This window comes from Hypanus sabinus, chromosome 29, assembly GCF_030144855.1.
Source record: "Hypanus sabinus isolate sHypSab1 chromosome 29, sHypSab1.hap1, whole genome shotgun sequence".
NCBI lineage: Eukaryota > Metazoa > Chordata > Chondrichthyes > Myliobatiformes > Dasyatidae > Hypanus > Hypanus sabinus.
The window spans coordinates 14407497-14425849 of record NC_082734.1 but is presented as its reverse complement, the minus strand read 5'-3'; the positions used below and the strand labels follow the sequence as shown (position 1 = coordinate 14425849).

Below are 18353 nucleotides of genomic sequence, written 5' to 3'. Positions count from 1 at the left end.
CCCGCTCGTTAGTGCAATCATGTGGCAGCAACTCAAGTCATAAAAGCATGTAGACATGGTCAAGAGGTCTGTTGTTCTTTAGACCAAACGTCAGAATGGGGAATTGACTTTGACCATGGAATGATTATTGGGGCCAGACGGGGTGGTTTGAAATTGCTGATCTCCTGGAATTTTCATGCACAACCGTCTCCAAAGTTTACAGAGAATGGTATGAGAAACAGCATGGGTTTCCTCCAGGTGCTTGGGTTTCCTCCTACAGTCCAAAGATGTACCAGTTGGTAGGTTAATTGGTCATTGTAAATTGTCCCATGATTAGGATAGGATTAAATCAGGGGATTGCTGGGCAGTGTAGCTCGAAGGGCCTATTCTGCGCAGTATCTTAATAAATAAAAACATTAGCTCATGGCTCTTGAACTCTAAGTTCCAACAAACCATATGCCTTTTTAATCCCCCCATCAACTCACAAGGCAACTCTGAGGGATCTATGGACGCGGACCCAAAGATTCAGTCTGTTCCTCTGCACTGTTAGGAATCCTGTCATTAACCCTGCACTCTAACTTTGAGTTCGACCTTGCAAAGTGAATCACTTCACACTGATCTCTATCTGCCACTTCTCAGCCCAGCTGTGCATCCTACCAATGTCCCACTGTAACCTATGACCATCTTCTATGCTATCCACAACACTAATCTTTGTGACATGCTTCATCTACTGCAAGTCATATGTGAAAATTACAAAGAGTGGGTTGGGGAGGTCACAGAACAGATTCCTTCAGAACACCACTAGTCATGGACCTCCAGCCAGAATGCACTCTCTACTGCCACCCTCTGCTTTCTATGTCAAGCCAATTCAGAGTTCATGCCTTCTGACTTTCTGAATGCGCCTATCATGGGGAACCTTGTTGGATACCTTACTAAATTCCATATTAACCACATCCATCATTCAACCTTCATGAATTAGTTTAGTCTTTTCCTCAAAGTCAAATCAGGCTCAAGAGGGATGACCTGCCCCTCACAAAGTCATGCTGATCATCTTCAATCAAACTCTGCTTCTCTAACATTTGTAAATCTTGTCTCTAAGGATCCCCTCCAATAGTTTGCCACCACTGATGTAAGCCTCAATGGTCAATAAATTCAAGGATTATCCGCAGTATCTTTCTTAAAGAAAGGAATAACATTTGCCATCTTCCCCCCCCCCCCCAAATCTTCTGGTACTACTTGTGTGACCAATGAGGATACAAAGAACAAAGGGACAGCAATCTTTACCCTCTTGTTCTGTAGTAACGTGGGTATCACCCCTCCAGTCCTAGGGACGCATCTATCCTAATGTTTTTCTAAGGTTCCAGCACATCCTCTTTCTTAAGCTTGGCATGTTCCAGCATATTAGCCTGTTCTACACTGACCTCACCTTTATCAAGGTTCCTCTCACCTGCTTCTTCCCCAAATGCTCCATTTTCCTCCAAAATGACAAAGAGAAGCTAATACTTTTACTTTATTGTCACCAACCAATTGATACTAGAGTGTACAATCATCACAGCAATATTTGATTCTGCGCTTCGCTCTCCCTTATGTACAAATCAAAGTAAATATAATAAAAATTTAAATTATAAATCATAATTAGAAAATAGAAAAGGGGAAGTAAGGTAGTGCAAGTCAGGTCCGAATATTTGGAAGGTATGGCCCAGGTCTGGGTCAGGATCTGTTCAGCAGTCTTATCACAGTTGGAAAGAAGCTGTTCCCAAATCTGGCCGTGTGAATCTTCAAGCTCCTGAACCTTCTCCCGGAGGGAAGAGGGACAAAAAGTGTGTTGACAGGGTGGGTCGTGTCCTTGATTATTCTGGCAGCACTGCTCTGACAGAGTGCGGTGTAAAGTGAGTCCAAGATTGGTTTGGGTGATGTGCTGGGCTGTGTTCACGATCTTCTGCAGCTTCTTCCGGTCTTGGACAGGACAACTTCCATACCAGGTTGTGATGCACCCTAGAAGAATGCTTTCTACAGTGCATCTATAACAATTAGTGAGTGTTTTAGGGGACAGGCCAAATTTCTTCAGCCTTAGTTAATAGGTTAACTGGCTATTATAAACAAGAAAATGAATCTCAGGGAAGCATATAATGGCTTATACATATTTTAATAATAATTTTACTCTGAACTGCCACTGGTAGAAGTGGATGGCAGGAGAACGGGGGAAGGTTGCAAGTATGTGAAAAATATAGCTTATTGGGAAATACCTGGAGCATGAGAACGTTCTGAGCTGAGAATGGATTTGAGGGCCATGAAATAAGATGAGGTTCCCAATAAACAAGAGTCAGAATTCTTTGCACACTTGGAGAAATGACTGACAATTGATTACTCCTCAGCATTCAAGCAAAGGCACCTATGCAGAAGATCGAAAGAGACTACACCAGGTAGTACGTTCAGCCACATGACTTCTGAGTGGTTCATGAACATTATTTCACTATTCCTTCTTTACACTAATTTATTATAACTTCTTTTTAAACATCTTGCTGCTGCTGCAAAATAACAAATTTCACGGCATACACTCAGTGGAGGATACCTCCTCCTGTACCTGATAAAGTATTCTTTCTAACATACACATCAACTTTACCCTGATTCATTCACCACTAGTAATTCACAACAGCCAATTAACCTAACAACCTTGGGACTTGTGAGGAAATAAGAGCTCTTGGGAGAAACATGGGCACAGGGGAATGTGCAAACTCCCCAGACATCAAGCCTGGGAGTCTGGAGCTAAAGCAGAAGCACTACCAACTGTATCACTGTACCATATATACAGGCAGTAAGACAGTTTCTCTTACTTGTGCTTCCAACTACTTTTGCCCTAGTGGCAAAACTGTTGACTTGCATTTCTTTTCTGATGCAGATACTCCCAGAGAATGAAATGTACAATATTTTTCCTTACCTTTTTGAAGAGGTGGTATACAGCATCACAGTAGAATTTCCTGACTGCTGAGGAGCTCATCTCTCCGTTAAGAGATTCTTCTGTAGAAGTGAGAACGTTTTAAGCTGACAGCTGCACCGACTAGAAAATTGTACTTTTTAAAATCTATTTTATAAACAACCTGTTAATTTTACCCTTTCTCACTTTAACTGGTAAACAATTCAAAGGAACCTGTTTGTTGATTAGCATCGTGTTATAAAACCAGTCTTTACAAAATGACAAGCTAATAGCCCCTCACATTCACATGCTAAACTCACTCCTTCCTATTTATCAAGAGCTGGCTTAAATCTTCTACTCGTTCTCAGCTGGCTGGTGCTGTCGTGGCATTGCACTGGACTTTGTGGCGAATGGTCCCAGTCTTTGCACACTTTCCACCCTTAGGTGGGTTGCGCGTCAAGCTAGCAACTCGGCCTCAAAAAAAGTAAACAAATGCTAAGGAAACGGCAAAAATGCCACTCGATGCACATCAAGGGACAACAAGGATTCAAAGCCTCAGCTTTATATGCTCTCCCTTTTCACTCCATCTATTGATTCTTCTGGTTTATTCTTTGAACATCTTACTGTTAAATGGTCTTGTAGCAGTAGGATAGAGGCCATCCTTGAGCCTTGTGATATGTGCTTTCAGGCTTTTGCGTCCTCGGCCTGATTTCTTTTGGGGGGGGAGGGAGAAGAGAGTGTATCCAGGGTAAGGGCTTTGATTACGTTGGCTGCTTTACTGAGGCAGTGAGAAGTTAAAGTGGTGATGGTTAAAGAGGACGTGCCAAGTTGCTTTACATGCAAGTGTATACCTGGAGCTTCAACCCCCAGTGTGGGAGTGATATATAATGGTTTGGAGGTCCAGTTGAAAATTTTGCTACAGAGATTGCTAGCGTTTCATTGGAAAGATGGCTATCCGTACAGTTAGGATGTACATCTGACACACCAAAGCTAAGGGGCCAAATCCGGCCCTTCCTGAATAGATAATATTGTAGCGATGTGCTACACACAGCACTGAAATAATGACACGCAGTCAGTAAGTCGTTTCGAGACTATTTTTTTCAAACTTCCTGGCGCTGGCATTTAATCCCTAGCGCCCGCCCTCTCTGGGTGGAAATGATGTCAGAGGTGTATTACCAAAGTCTCCCCCGCGCGCTGGCTATTTGTGAGCCAGTTCGCCTGCGCAAAAAGTGGGTCACCATAATATATTGAATAATGGTTTTGACACGTGACTCTCACCCTTATGTCTTTGATGCCACTCTTTTTGCACGGTTCCTGTATCAAGCCAGCCATTTACTTGTGACAGATGGGACGCAACATTCATGGTTGACACCCTCCGACAGAGGGCCTCATTACCCTCCTTGCTTGGCTCTACCTTCAGACTGGTTTGGATACTTCCGATCCTCACACACTAAAAGCATTGCTATGACTGCACTCTGGCCCTCTACACTCCAGAAGATTCACAACAACAGAAGTCCCTGTAAAGCCTCCAGTGCTCACCTGCGTATTTCACATTGTGACCCACTCTCCTGGACCATCCCACCGGGTGAATGAGAGGACTCCACATGTGGCACCAGAAATCGTCGTCCTCCTCACAATCTATATACAGTAGCCGCAGACGTCCTCCTACCACTCGATCCACAATCGCTTTCCTTGTGCGTGAAATTTCCGTCTTATCGACAACCTCCAGCCGCATCCCCGGTCGGAACGGGTACTTCATGCTCTCTACCATCTGGCCAGAAAGAAAGAGAGGACTTTTCTTTTTGAACAAGTGCATCAACTGGAAAAACAACACTTTTGAAGGGAGTGCACAATTCCACAGACAGCAGTTTTCTTAGTGAGAAGTGGAGATGAAATTCATGGATGGAGAGGCTGGTTTCTGTGATGCCTCCCTTACTGTTCAAAGTAAATCATACATTAGATTATCTTGATGCGGGGGAAGCCATAGTCAAGATCTCAACCGAGTGCCCAACCAATTGGCGCAATTATTTCCCAACATCAGCAAATTTGCTGATGATACAAAGATTGGAGGTGTAGGAAGGTTTTCAAAGCTTGCAGAGGGATCTGGATCACCTGAAAAAATGGCAGATGGAGTTTAATACAGACAAGTGTGAGGTATTGCACTTTGGAAGGACAAACCAAGGTAGAACATACAGGGTAAATGGTAGGGCACTGAGGAGTGCAGTAGAACAGAGGGATCTGGGAATACAGATACAAAATTCCCTAAAAGTGGCATCACAGGTAGATAGGGTCGTAAAGAGAGCTTTTGGTACATTGGCCTTTATGAATCAAAGTATTGAGTATAAAAGTTGGAATGTTATGGTGAGATTGTATAAGACATTGGTGAGGCCGAATTTGGAGCATTGTGTATAGCTTTGGTCACCGAATTACAGAAAGGATATTAATAAGGTTGAAAGAGTGCAGAGAAGGTTTATAAGGATGTTGCCGGGACCTGAGAAACTGAGTTACAGAGAAAGGTTGAATAGGTTAGGACTTTATTCCCTAGAGCGTAGAAGAATGAGGGGAGAATTGATACAGGTATATAAAATTATGATGGGTATAGATAGAGTGAATGCAAGCAGGCCACTTCCACTGAGGCTAGGGGAGAGAAAAACCAGAGGACATGGGTTAAGGGTGGAGGGGGAAAAGTTTAAAGGAAACATTAGGAGGGGCATCTTCACACAGAAAATGGTGGGAGGTGGAATGAGCTGCCAGATGAAGTTGTAAATGCGGGCTCATTTTTAACATTTAAGAAAAACTTGGACAGGTACATGGATGAGAGGGGTATGGAGGGATATGGTCCAGGTGCAGGTCAGTGGGACTAGGCAGAAAAATGGTTCCGACACAGCCAAGAAAGGCCAAAAGGCCTGTTTCTGTGCTGTAATATTCTATGGTTCTATCACAACAACATTGCTGAGATTTCAGTGTCTCTCCCTTAGACATCACATTAAATATAGGCATCTTATTTTCTTATTGCAGCTACTCCAAACCCTTTAAAATGCTACACCCAACATCCCTCACCCAAATAATATGCTAGACCATGTAACACATCTGGAGAAACATCAAACAGTTTGGGATGAATACAGTTACAAGGCTCTCTCTCCCTTGCTATGGACCTGCTGTCAATAGTGGTGCAGAGAACAACAGACATTGCCTCAGAGGAAGAATCAGCCAAGGCTAGTATGAGCAACAGAATAAGGTGTTGCAAAGCACATTGCTCTAATAAACCAGCTTCCAAATACAACAGGAAAATTTTACTCCTAAGGAGAATGGCCCAACAAATATCAAAGTGCAGTTTATTTTACTTCATAGGCTTTCAAAAAAAAGTATAATTGCTTTTCATAAGTGACTCTTGAAGAAAGTGTTTTCGGAAGCAGAGGCACTCTCTGCCTCACATCCCTACCAACTTCATAAGAAGCTACATGTGCTTATGCCCTCAGTCACTCGACAGAAATGGGCAACACTTATCAGAAGTGCTCTAAGTTGGGCTGCTGGTTATTACTGATTGGGGCAGCACAGTGGTTAGCACAACGCTTTACAGCGGGTTCAGTTCCTACCACTGTCCGTAAGTTTGTACATACTCCCCGTGACTGTGTGGGTTTCCTCCAGTGCTCTGGTTTCCTCCTAGATGTAGTCCAAAGATGTAACAGATTAGTCATTACGGATTGGGTCAATGTAAATTGTCCCATGATAGGGCTATGATTAAATCAGGGTGAGGGAGAAGAGGAAAAATAAATGGATAAATAAATCGCTGGGAGGCATGGCTCAAATGGCCGGAAGGGCCTATTGTGCGCTGTATCTCAATCAATCAATAAGTAAGTGCACTTGGGCTCGATGAGTGGCATCTTTCCAACCAGAATATTGGTAAAATATATGCAGAAATTCTTAAATAATAACACACTCTAAGGCAGAAACTGCAGCCAAAGGCGCAACTAGGGGTCTTTAGCAGGTCTCAGTACAGGAAGATCCGTCTCCATCACTGACCACATCTACATGAAACACTGTCACAGGAGAGCATCATCAGAGATCTTCGCCACGCAGGCCATGCTCCATTCTGCCAGCAGGTAGAAAATACAAGAGCTTCAGACTCGCACCACCAGGTTCAAGAACAGTTACTACCCCACAACCATCAGGCTCCTGAACAAAAGGGGATAACTACACTCATCTATTGAGATGCTCCCACAACCAATGACCTCACTTTAAGGACTCCTCATCTCATATTCTCATTATCTATTGCTATTTATTTATAATTGCATTTGCGTCGTTTGTTGACTTCTGCACTGTAGTTGAATCTTTCATTGATCCTGTTGTAGTTACTGTTCTGTAGATTTGCTGAGTATGCCCACAGGAAAATTAATGTTATGGTTGTATATGGTGACATACATGTACTTTGATAATGAAATTTACTTTGAACTCTGAACCAGTGTGGATAACTTCACTCACCTCAACACTGAACTAATTCCACAACCTATGGATTCATTTTCAAGGACTACAATTCATGTTCTCAATATTATTTATTTATTTATTTGTTGGTTGGTTTTTGTATTTGCACAAATTGTCTTCTTTTGCACATAGGTTGTTTGTCACTCTTTGGGTGCTGTTTATCATTGATCCTATTGTATTTCTTTGTTCTACTGTGAATGCCTGCAAGAAAATGAATCTCAGGATAGTATATGGTGACATATGCGTAATTAGATAATAAATTTAATTTGAACTTTGAACAGCAATCATGGGTGAAGGAACTAAATCTTCAATCACTATTGAAAATGCATATACAGAAAGCAGGAAGATCAGAATGGAAAGACTCACTTTTGTTAAAACTCCCAACACCCTACTTCACATGTATACACAAATTCAAACACCATGTGGCACGTGGCCAAGTAGTTAAGGTGTTGGACTAGCGATCTGAAGTGAGTTTGAGCCCCAGCCGAGGCAATGTGTTGTGTCCTTGAGCAAGGCACTCCAGTCCACCCAGCTGAAAATGGGTACTGGCAAAATGCTGGGGGACCTCATGATAGACTGGGGTCCTATCCGGGGGTGGGGGGGAGAGGGAAGAGCCTCATCCTCTCAGTCACTTCACGCCATGGAAACCAGCATAAGCACCGGCCTGATGAGCCTATAAGGCTCGGGACAGACTTTAACTAAATTCAAATACTAGAAAATGAACTCATAAGGCAATAAAAAAAAAACAAGGACCCTCAATGATTTTATTTTCCTACTTCTCAACTCAAATCCATTACATTGCTAAGATCAATTAGCTCAGCATGGGCAGAGAAATAACACCGTAAACATCCTTGATCGACTCTCATCAATGAGCAAGAAGCATTAGGTACTTTCATTTTGACTTATTCAGATTAACTCCTTCCAGATGCAACTACTTACCCAGAGCCAGAATAAATGGTAATTCCCTTACCTTAAAATGAAAGTCAGCTGGGAGGGTCTTAGAACCAATCAGTTTCTTTAAAAGATAGGCTTTCCAGTCTGTGGTTTTGTTTTGCACAGCTACACAAAGAATATCACCAGTTAATACAAAGTCTTATAATGGAATACCATACCATATCATACAGTGGAATATCTTCTCATCATGTCCTGAACACATTGTGCACTACCTAGATTACTATCACAATGCAAGGCTTGATCCAGCCTACAGAGATTTTCTCCTTTGGTGTACAATTAATTTATTAGGACAACTACTGTCTTGGTGCCAAGGAAAGGCAAATCCATTTCAGCTCTTTTAGCCATGTTTGCACCAAGGCATTCAGGAGAGAATAGTCATAGTGACAGTAATGACACATTGCAGCAGCTTGCTGATGAGGCATTAATTAGCTGGAATGTATTGGCTGCTTTTCCATGCTGTCTAGATTCTCCAGTGCAGGCCACACCAGGTACCCAACGGGTTCCATTTATACAAATATCCTCTGAGTTGATTTTGTCCACAAGTCAAAAAACAAGCAAAAAAAGTCATCCCATATGTAACTGTAACTCCTCTGTATTCAATAAATCTTACTGAAAGACACACAGGTTCGATAGAATACTTGATTGTCACCAAACAATTGATACTAGAGCGTACAATCATCACAGTGATATTTGTTTCTGCGCTTCGCAATCACTAGAAGTGGAAAGAGAAAGGAAGGTAGTTCTGCTCTTTGTAGGAACAAACTATGCACGTATGTAAGCTAGAATTCTAAATTTAATATTATGCGTGCTTGTTTGTATGCTCATTCATTATGTACCATGTCGTATGACAGAGGCTATCGTGGTCTTTTCATGACCATGACTGTTGGCAATTTTTTTCCAAAGAAGTAGTTTGCCATTACCTTCTTCTGGGCATTGTCTTTACAAGATGGATGACCCAAGCCATTATCAATGTTTAGTTGTAAGGGTGTTCTTAAATTCAATGTTTATAACCCAGAGACAGCCTGTATAAGGAAATAGTCTCTGAGCAGCTAAACCAGTGCGCAGAACCTAAATGGAGTAAATCTTTCAATCCCAATGAATTTATATTATATTCAATTGCTCAGTATCTCTAAGAACAAGGCTTTCATCCCAGGAATTAAAGTAGGTAACCTCTATTTCCCTTCCAAGAAAAGGAGACCAAATTGTAGACATTATTCTAAGTGTGACTCCATAAAGCCCTTCATAAATACAGCAAAACTTGAATTACCAGCCTCTTGCAATAAAAAACCATATTCAGTTTCCTCCCCATTTGCTATACTGCATGTTAATTTTGTGACAGATGTTCAAGAACACTCAAATTATTCTGGGGGGAGCCAATATTTTCCAGACTTAAACACTACAGACGCAGGAAATCCACAGTAACACACATAAGATACTGGAGGAACTCAGTGGGTCAGGAACATCTAAGGAAAGGAATAAAGAGTTGACATATCAGGCTGAAACCCTTCATCAGAACTAGAAAGAGAGGGGGAAGAACCAGATTTAAACTCCTGGTCAAGCTGGCTTCCTCAGATGATATCTTCCAGATAGTCCACAAAACTGCTTATTTCATTTTTTCTATGTTCTTTTTATCTTAAATGTGTTTCTGGAACTGTTAGAGTCTGCGATTTACAATTTGGAGATCGATCGAGTGATTCAGTGCTTTGCCGTCTCTGGGAAGATTCCAGGAAGCATGCACGAGTGACCTCCAGGCAAAGAACTCGGAGACAAGACGCGAGCTCATGATCAATTCCATTTTGCTGATCAAAGCACCCGTCCATCGCAGACGGGCGAACGTGGAAGGCATGCGAGGCTTCAGCACCGACTACCTGCCTCTTGATCACTGCTATGGCAAATCTTACGCTGCTTCCGGAGAAGGACTCTGTGTGGTGGCCTATTGCTCCCTGCTCTGGAGGGTAGGTTACTGTGTTCCAAGTGGTCTCTCTCGCTCCCTCACTCTCTTTTTTATGCGGGGAGGGGTCTTGGGGGTTGATCATTGTATTTCTGTTCTTATCTGTACAGGTGGGGGTTTAATGCCTTTCTCCGAATGACTTCCATGGTTTTCATTGTTTCGTGGCTGTCTGGAGAAGACGAATCTCAGAGTTGTACACTGCATACATACTTTCATAATACATGAACCTTTCTGAACCTTTGGTGGGGAAGTGAAGTAGTACAGGTTAGAAGGTGATAAGTGAAGCCATGTGAGGGGGAAAGTAGGTAGGTGTGAAGTGAGAAGCTGGGAGGTGAGAGGTAGTTAAGGCAAAGGGCTGAATGAAAAGAAATTTGATAATCATAGATGTTGCTTGACCTACTGAGTTCCTCCAGCATTTTGTGTTTCCCAGACTCTTCCCTTTCTTACTAACAGAGTGTAGTTTCATAGATTTTTCACTCATTGCCTAGTCTCACATATAAAGAATAGTTACACAAATTCAGACACCAGAAGATAAACAAAAGGGGCCATCAGTGATATTTCCTCTCTCTACCCAAGCCAAATTCATCACAATGATTTAAAAAAAGACAATTTACTTGTGAAGTGTTTTGTCATCGGAGGTATCTGGTTTTATATTGTTTTGTGGAATGCCCCAACAACAGATAATTCCCTTTCTGTACCCTGACTAGTGTCTCCATCATCAACCACAACCTACCAGATAATCCACCAGTGACTCCCCTGCACCAGCCATCCCCACCTCAGGAAACCAAAGTCACCTCCCGCTAATTCTTCTCACCTTTAGAATTATATAGAAACAAAGTCTACTTCAAAGGTTTCAAGGGTACATTTAATGTCAGAGAAATGTATACAATGCATATCCTGAAATACTCACACTGCCTCTCCCCATTTCTCGCCTACCTTCCCGTCCTTTCACTCCAACATTACGTAACTGGGGAGGAATCCTGGCAGTATTCCCCCCCCCCCCCCCATCCAATTACTTATTGAGGTACCAGAATGGAGTACACCCTTCCTGTCCTTCAGGAACCCCGCTTAATCGTGGGACAACTTATGATGACCAATTAACCTATCAATTGGTAGATTTTTGGACTGTGGGAGGAAACCAGAGCACCCAGAGGAAAACTACGTGGTCACAGGGAGAACGTACAAACTCCTTACAGGCAGCGACAGGAACTGAACCCGTATTGCTAATACCGTAAAGCGTTGTGCTAACCACTACATTACCATGCTTGATACAACAATAATAATGGTTATGAGAACTTACCCTGAGGTGGTACGAGAGGTTTGTCAAGTGCTGCACACCAGCCAATAGGATGGACATCTGCACTCCCAAGATTGTACCAGAAGTCTTGCCGCGAGTTATTTTCAAATCCTTCATATCTCAGTAATGACTTGTAACCTGCAAAGAAGAAAAAAAAAACAAAGTAGATCAGTGAAAATTTTAAAGCATTATATGCAAGATTGTCCTGCTTTACTTGTGAAAGAATGACATTATTAATGCTGGAGAACTCATCAGGCAGCACATGAAGAAGTGAAGCTAACTATTCAGGAGGAGGATCTTTTATCTGGAAGGTCTTTGGCTCAAAGTATTGACTGCTTCTCCCTCCCTCCCTCCCCTAGAATTAGGCCCTTTTACCTACCAAGTTCATGCAGACCAACTTGCGTCTGTTTTTAAATTTCTTGTCCAACCCCAATTTATTCTCCACATGTTCTCTTTGATCAGCTACATGAAACACTGGCATAGGAAAGCAGCATTTGTCATTAGGGATCCCCATCACCCATGCTATCCTCTCGCTCACACCACCAGGTTCAAGAATAGTTACTACTCCACAACCACCAGGCTCTTGAATAACTACGCTCACTTTCCCCAATCCCAGAACCAATTATCTCACTTTAAGGATTCTTTATCTCGTCATTTTGTGCTTTCATTACTTATTGCTATTTATTTACATTTACATTTGCACAGTCTGTTGTCTTCTACACTCTGGTTGATCTTTCATTGATCCTTTCATAGTTACTATTCCATAGACTTGTTGAGTATGCCCGCAAGAAGATGAATCTCAGGGTTGTATACGGTGACATATATGTAATAAAATTTACTTTGAACCTGCTTGGAACTCTGAACCCCTACCTCCTCTTCCCCCACATTCTACCACTTATTTCACGCTAGGGGCAATTAACAGTTTCCAATTAACCAACCAGCAAGCATATCTCTCAGATGTAGGAAGCCAGAGCACCGAGGAGACACCCAGGTGATTACAGGGAGAGTATGAAAACTCCACATTGACAGCACCGGTGGTCAGGATCAATCCTCCACCTCGCAGAAGCTAAGAGGCGCCTGTTCTATGACCTGCTGCATGTTTACAGCAGTTTGTTCTTATTTCAGCTTTACATTTTTGTGGGACAACGAAAGTGCCTGTAATTAGATCAAGCGACTGCAAAAATAAATCAATTGATCTGTTACTGTCATTAGTCAACATTTACTATATTGAACACCGAGGAACGTGGTCTCCGTGTGAATTCGGGATAAAAGTTCGATGTAAAACCTGGCAGAGGAAATGCAAATATAACTTACCGTAAATTCCGGACTACAGAGCGCACCTGATTAAAAGCCGCATGCTCTAAATTTAGAAAGAAAATCAATTTTGTACTTGTACAGGCCGGACCAGATTTTAAGCCGCAGGTGTCCCACGTTGTAATATGAGATATTTACACAGAAAGATATTACACGTGAGGATTTTTTAACTTTTAATTAAATCCGTATGGTAACATAAACAAATACATATTGCAAATGCTTTTTTTCGAACAGTGCCTGTAACACAGCTACTTTTAAATATACATACGTATCGGTAACACACAAATTACGTTGCGTATACTTTTTTACTGAACAGTGCACGAACAACATTCCAATATCTCCTAACGACTGGTAAAAAAATATATATTTGCTGCAGCCTACCAGGAAAAGTTATTGATCGCCTTCTTCATCTTCCTCCTGCGCACTAAAACCATCAAAGTCCTTCAGTGTCCGAATTGAACAACCTCAGGATCTCATCACTCACTTCAGTCTCTTCGTTGTCGCTCTCACTTGAGCGCACGCGGTCCTCTTCATCACGTAGCAGTCCAGCCTTTCGAAACCTGTTGGTGATGGTGGATGTTGTGACACGGCTCCACACATTTAGGATCCACTGGCAGACTTGAGTTAAAGATGCTCTTTGCATGCGTCCTGTTTTGGTAAAGGATTTCTCGCCGCTCGTCACCCAAGCCTCCCTCTCAACACGCAGCGCCACTTTAAATGCCCGGTTCACGCTGATGTCCAGTGGCTGCAAATACTTCGTGGTGTCCCCAGAAATCACAGCTGGAATTGAGTTTGTACTCTTGATGGCAGCTTTCACTGAATCTGTTATATGGGCCCTCATGCTGTCCATAACGAGCAATGCTTTTTTTCTGTGAAAAAATCCCCCCTGGTCGCTTGGCGTAGCACTCTCTCAGCCAATCCTTCATTAGACTCTCCATCATCCAACCGTTCTTATTGATTTTCACCATGATTTCTTTTGGGAATTTTTCCTTTGGCATTGTCAGCCGCTTAAAAATCACCATCGGTGGAAGCTTTAGTCAGGATGCTGTGCAGCTCAGAACACAAGTAAAATGCGTTCTCTCATGGCCACTTGTTTTCAGTGTGATGGACGAGTCACCTTTTTTATTAACAGTCCGAGTGAGAGGCAGGTCAAACGTCAAAGGTACTTCATCCATATTTATGATATCATCTGGCCCGATGGAATTCTCCGCTATCTTTGTTTGAGTGAATGTGCCGAAGTTAGCAAGTTTTTCCTCGAGGTCGGGAGGGAGCTGCTGACACAGAGTCGTGCGTACCCTGACGGACAGGCCTTTTCATCTCATAAATCTAAAACACCACGGTGGCCCACCTCTAAAATCTTCGATTTTCATTTTGGTGGCGATTGCTTTAGCCTTCAGTCTGATCTGCACGGTGGAAACACCGCGGCCACCTGCTCTCTGTGTGTTAACCCAGTCTTCAAGAAAGTTTTCAAGTTCGGGCCATCTGCTATGATTACCTCTGAAAGCTTTTGTCGTCTTTTTGCATTGACTCAGTTCTTCACGCTGGCGTCTCCACCGTCTCACCATCGATTCATTTATGCCAAGATTATGTGCAGCAGCTCGATTTCCTTCTTCAACCGCCAGATTGATTGCCTTTAACTTAAAAGCTGCATCATATGCTTTTCTTCGAGTGTTTTCCATGTTGATGAGGGTGAGTACAAATGACTGATTTACAATAATTTAATTGTGAAAGTGTGCTTGATTTATCGTACAATTTCATTGGACCTCTGTGAACTATTCATCAATTTTATTGGTCTACTGTTACGAGGCAAAATGTTTTTGGCGGCATGAAAAAAAACATGCATTAGCCGCACCGTAGTATAGGCCGCAGTGTTCAAAGCGTGGGAAAAAAGTAGCGGCTTATAGTCCGGAATTTAAGGTAGTTCTTTTCCAACACTTATTTTTTGCATTATATAGCACCAATATCAGATTATCACAACCATTCACAGCTCGGCTGTTCTTCATCTTCACATGGGCTTGACAAAATGTTTGTTTAAGTTATTTTTATTTTCAACATTCATATGTGTCACCATATACAACCCTGGGATTCACTTCCTTGTGGGCATGCATAGCAAATACAAGAAACACAACTGAATCAATGAAAGACCGTATTTAACATGGAGGGCAAACAACCAATGAGCAAAAGACAACAAATACAAATAGAAAGAAAACAATAATAATAAATAAATAAGCAATAAATATTGAGAACATGAGATCTAGAGTTCTTAAAAGTATTCTTAGAGTTCTTGGTTGTGGGGGAAAATTCAGTGACGGGGCGAGTGAAGTTGAGTGACATTATCCCCACTGGTTCAAGAGCCTGATGGTTGAGGAGTAATAACTGTTCCTGAACCTGGTGGTATGAGTCATGAACTTCCTGTACCTTCTTCCCAATGGCAGCAGTGAGAAGACAGCATGACTTGAATAGAGACAGGTCCCTGATGATGGAAGCCACTTTCTCACGACAGCATTCCACGTAGATGTATCAATGGTGGACTGAGCTTTACCTGTGATACTGTAGGTTTTTCCGTTCAAGGGCTTTGTGTGTTTCCATACCAGGCCATGATGCAACCAATCAATATACTCTCTACCACTCATCTATAGATATTTGTCAAAGTTTTAGATGACATGCCGAATCTTTGCAAACTTCTTAAAAAGAGGGGTTGCTGCGCTTTTTCCTTTGTAACAACAATTGCGTGCTTGGCCCAGGCCAGGTCCACTGAAATTATAACAATGAAGTATTTAAAGTTGCTGACCTTTCCACCTCTGAGTCCCTTGATAAGGACTGGCTCGAGGTCTTCCGGTTTCCTCCTCCTGAAGTCAATAATCAGCTCCTTGGTCTTGCTGACACTGAGTGAGAAGTTGTTGTGACACCACTCAGCCAGATTTTCAATCTTCCTCCTATGTTTTGATTCGTCACCAACTTTGATTCAGCCATCGGAGCTGTGCTTAGCCACACTGTCATAAGTGTAAAGCGAGTAGAGCTTTGTGGTGCAGGTGTGCCGATGGAGATTGTGGAGATGTTGTTGCCAACCTGAACTGACAGGGGTCTGCAAGTCAGGAAATCAAGTATCCAGTTGCACAGGGAGTTATTGAAGCCAAAGTCTTGAAGCTTATTGATTAGTTTTGAAGGGATGATGGTATTAAATGCAGAGCTGTAGTCAATGAAGAACATCTTGACGTATGTATCTTCACTGTCCAGATGTTCCAGGGTTGAGTGAAGAGCCAATGAAATGGCATCTGCTTGGAGTGGATCCAAGTCACTCTTCAGTCAGGAGTTGATATTTCATCACCAACCTCTCAAAGCACTTCATCACAGTGGATGTAAGTGCTACTGGTTGATAGTCATAAAGGCAGGTTACCATATTCTTTTTAGACACTGGTATAATTGAAGCACGCTCAACTCTAAGCAAACTGGAAAACAGATGCTGACGTATCTGATCTACCACCCTGCTCACCATTGAACTCAAAGGCAAAGCACTGAACGGCTGAAGAAAAGCAGAATGTGCTCTACATTCTGGCCCTAGGCTTTTTCCATGGGGTCACTGGTATAAAGCCAAATCTAGTTACTTTTAAATCATTTCAATGTTTTTTTTAATAATCAATTATTGGTTTAGATAAATTTTTAAGTTACATCTTTTTGAATTGGTTCATACATCTTAAGACATTTTAAAACTTTTCCTCATCTTTTGATAGTCAAAGGTAATCAGAGATACACTGCCTAAGTACTTGGAGATCACTCTGCCTCAAGGGACATATCCTGCATATGGAGGGCCAGCTTATTGGCCCCGAGAAACAGGATCAATAAGTGGTAGGCAGAGCCTTTATCAGGACCCCACTGATGCTCCCTGGCGTGTTGTTGAGTTCCTCTAGCATTTGGTGTGCATTGCTCTAGATTTCCAGCATTTGCAAAATCTGATGTGTATAACCATTCTTCTTTCTGCAATTTAAGTTTCTCTCACTTACTGGATCATCTCTATTTTTGTGATGTTTCTGTCAAACATTAGAAACAAGCTGCATACAAAGCCAAATCTTAACCCCATAAACATCTGTCTCTGCTGGAATACTTAAGCAGGGACTGACCCAACACAATCACCTCAATTATATAGAGCTGGGTGTTTAGGTGGGATTGATTTGAGGTACAGAATCTAGTGCTGTCCTAAGCAAAAGAATTCAGCAGAAACCTACCTGCTAATTTGATAACAGTTGCTATCCAGTAGACTTTGTTAGGAAGATTACAGTTATGATTTAATATTTCTACTTTCATGCCTTCTGCAACATCTTCCCACTGGTCATATAGTGGAACCTAAACAGAGAACATCAGATATTGCATCAATCTCCATATCTACCCTTGGGAGATTTCCCCTCTTAAAACTGTCGCTTGAATATTATGGATTCAAGTATTTCTTCAGTTGACCAGATAACTGAAGTAGAGTGAAGTGTACGCTGCATTACCGCAGATATGCCTGCCCCTAGATGTGTCTTCATACTCAATGGGACATTGACACTTCAACAAAATGCATACAATGCATAACTGCACCAAAGCAGTATTACAAATAAACTCATAAGTCAATTCAATGGCTAACTAGACACAAACAATGGTCAGATGATCAAAATGAAAGGATGCTACTTGCTTCTGCTCCACATTTCAATAATGAGTATTAAATTGGAACAGGGCAAATTACAAGGGTATTAGGTAGGTATTAGGGAGAGGTATTACCAACAGCAAGTCTACACCTGACGTGTGGAGGGTGTTTAGAGACTGCACAGAGTACAGGACAGATATTCTCCAGTTAGAAGGACAAGAATGGCAAGGTAAGAGAACCTTGGATGTCAAGAGAGACGGTGATTTTAGTCAAGAAGAGAAAGGAAGCATATGTAAGGTTTAGAGTAGAATAGAATGAAACTTTGTCATTGCTCGAGGCACAAGATTGTGGAGCTAATGCAGAAATCTGCTCCTCTATTTAGGAACCAATGATTAAACAGAGCTCTTCAGGATTATAAAGAAGCAGAAAAGAACTCATGAAAGGAATTAGAAGGGCCAGAAGGGGTCATTACAGTAGGATTATCTGTATATAAACATCAAGAGCAAGAGGATAACTAGGGGGTGGGTAAGACCACAAAGATAAAGGAGGGATCTGCTTGGAGGCATAGGATATAAGCAAGCTCTCAAATGAGTACTTCAAATCAATATTTACCAAGGAGAAGGATAAGGAACATTGGGAAATCAGTGTGGAGCCTGCTAATTTGCTAAGTCATTTCAAGTTAAAAGCGGTAATGTGGAGTGTCTTAAAGAATATTGAAGTGGTTAGGTCCCGAAGGCCTAATGGAATGTAGGCCAGGTTATTGAGAGAGGCAAGAGATGAGACTACTGGGGCCTTGGACAAAACCTATGTGTTCTCAAGCCACAGGCAAGGTCCCAGAGGA

General features: G+C 42.0%; 1 protein-coding gene across 2 annotated transcripts in view; it reads right to left on the bottom strand.

Moving 5' to 3' along the window:
- l3mbtl2 (L3MBTL histone methyl-lysine binding protein 2) overlaps positions 1 to 18353 on the bottom strand; it is an 85977-nt gene that overhangs the window by 44426 nt on the left and 23198 nt on the right. For both annotated transcript variants that reach the window (XM_059953735.1, XM_059953736.1), the window contains exons 6-10: positions 17115 to 17232; positions 11581 to 11715; positions 8346 to 8434; positions 4433 to 4664; positions 2918 to 2997 (exon numbers count right to left, since the gene is read on the bottom strand). In XM_059953735.1, the coding sequence (XP_059809718.1) occupies positions 2918 to 2997; positions 4433 to 4664; positions 8346 to 8434; positions 11581 to 11715; positions 17115 to 17232 (654 nt within the window). The remainder of the gene's footprint in view (positions 1 to 2917; positions 2998 to 4432; positions 4665 to 8345; positions 8435 to 11580; positions 11716 to 17114; positions 17233 to 18353) is intronic.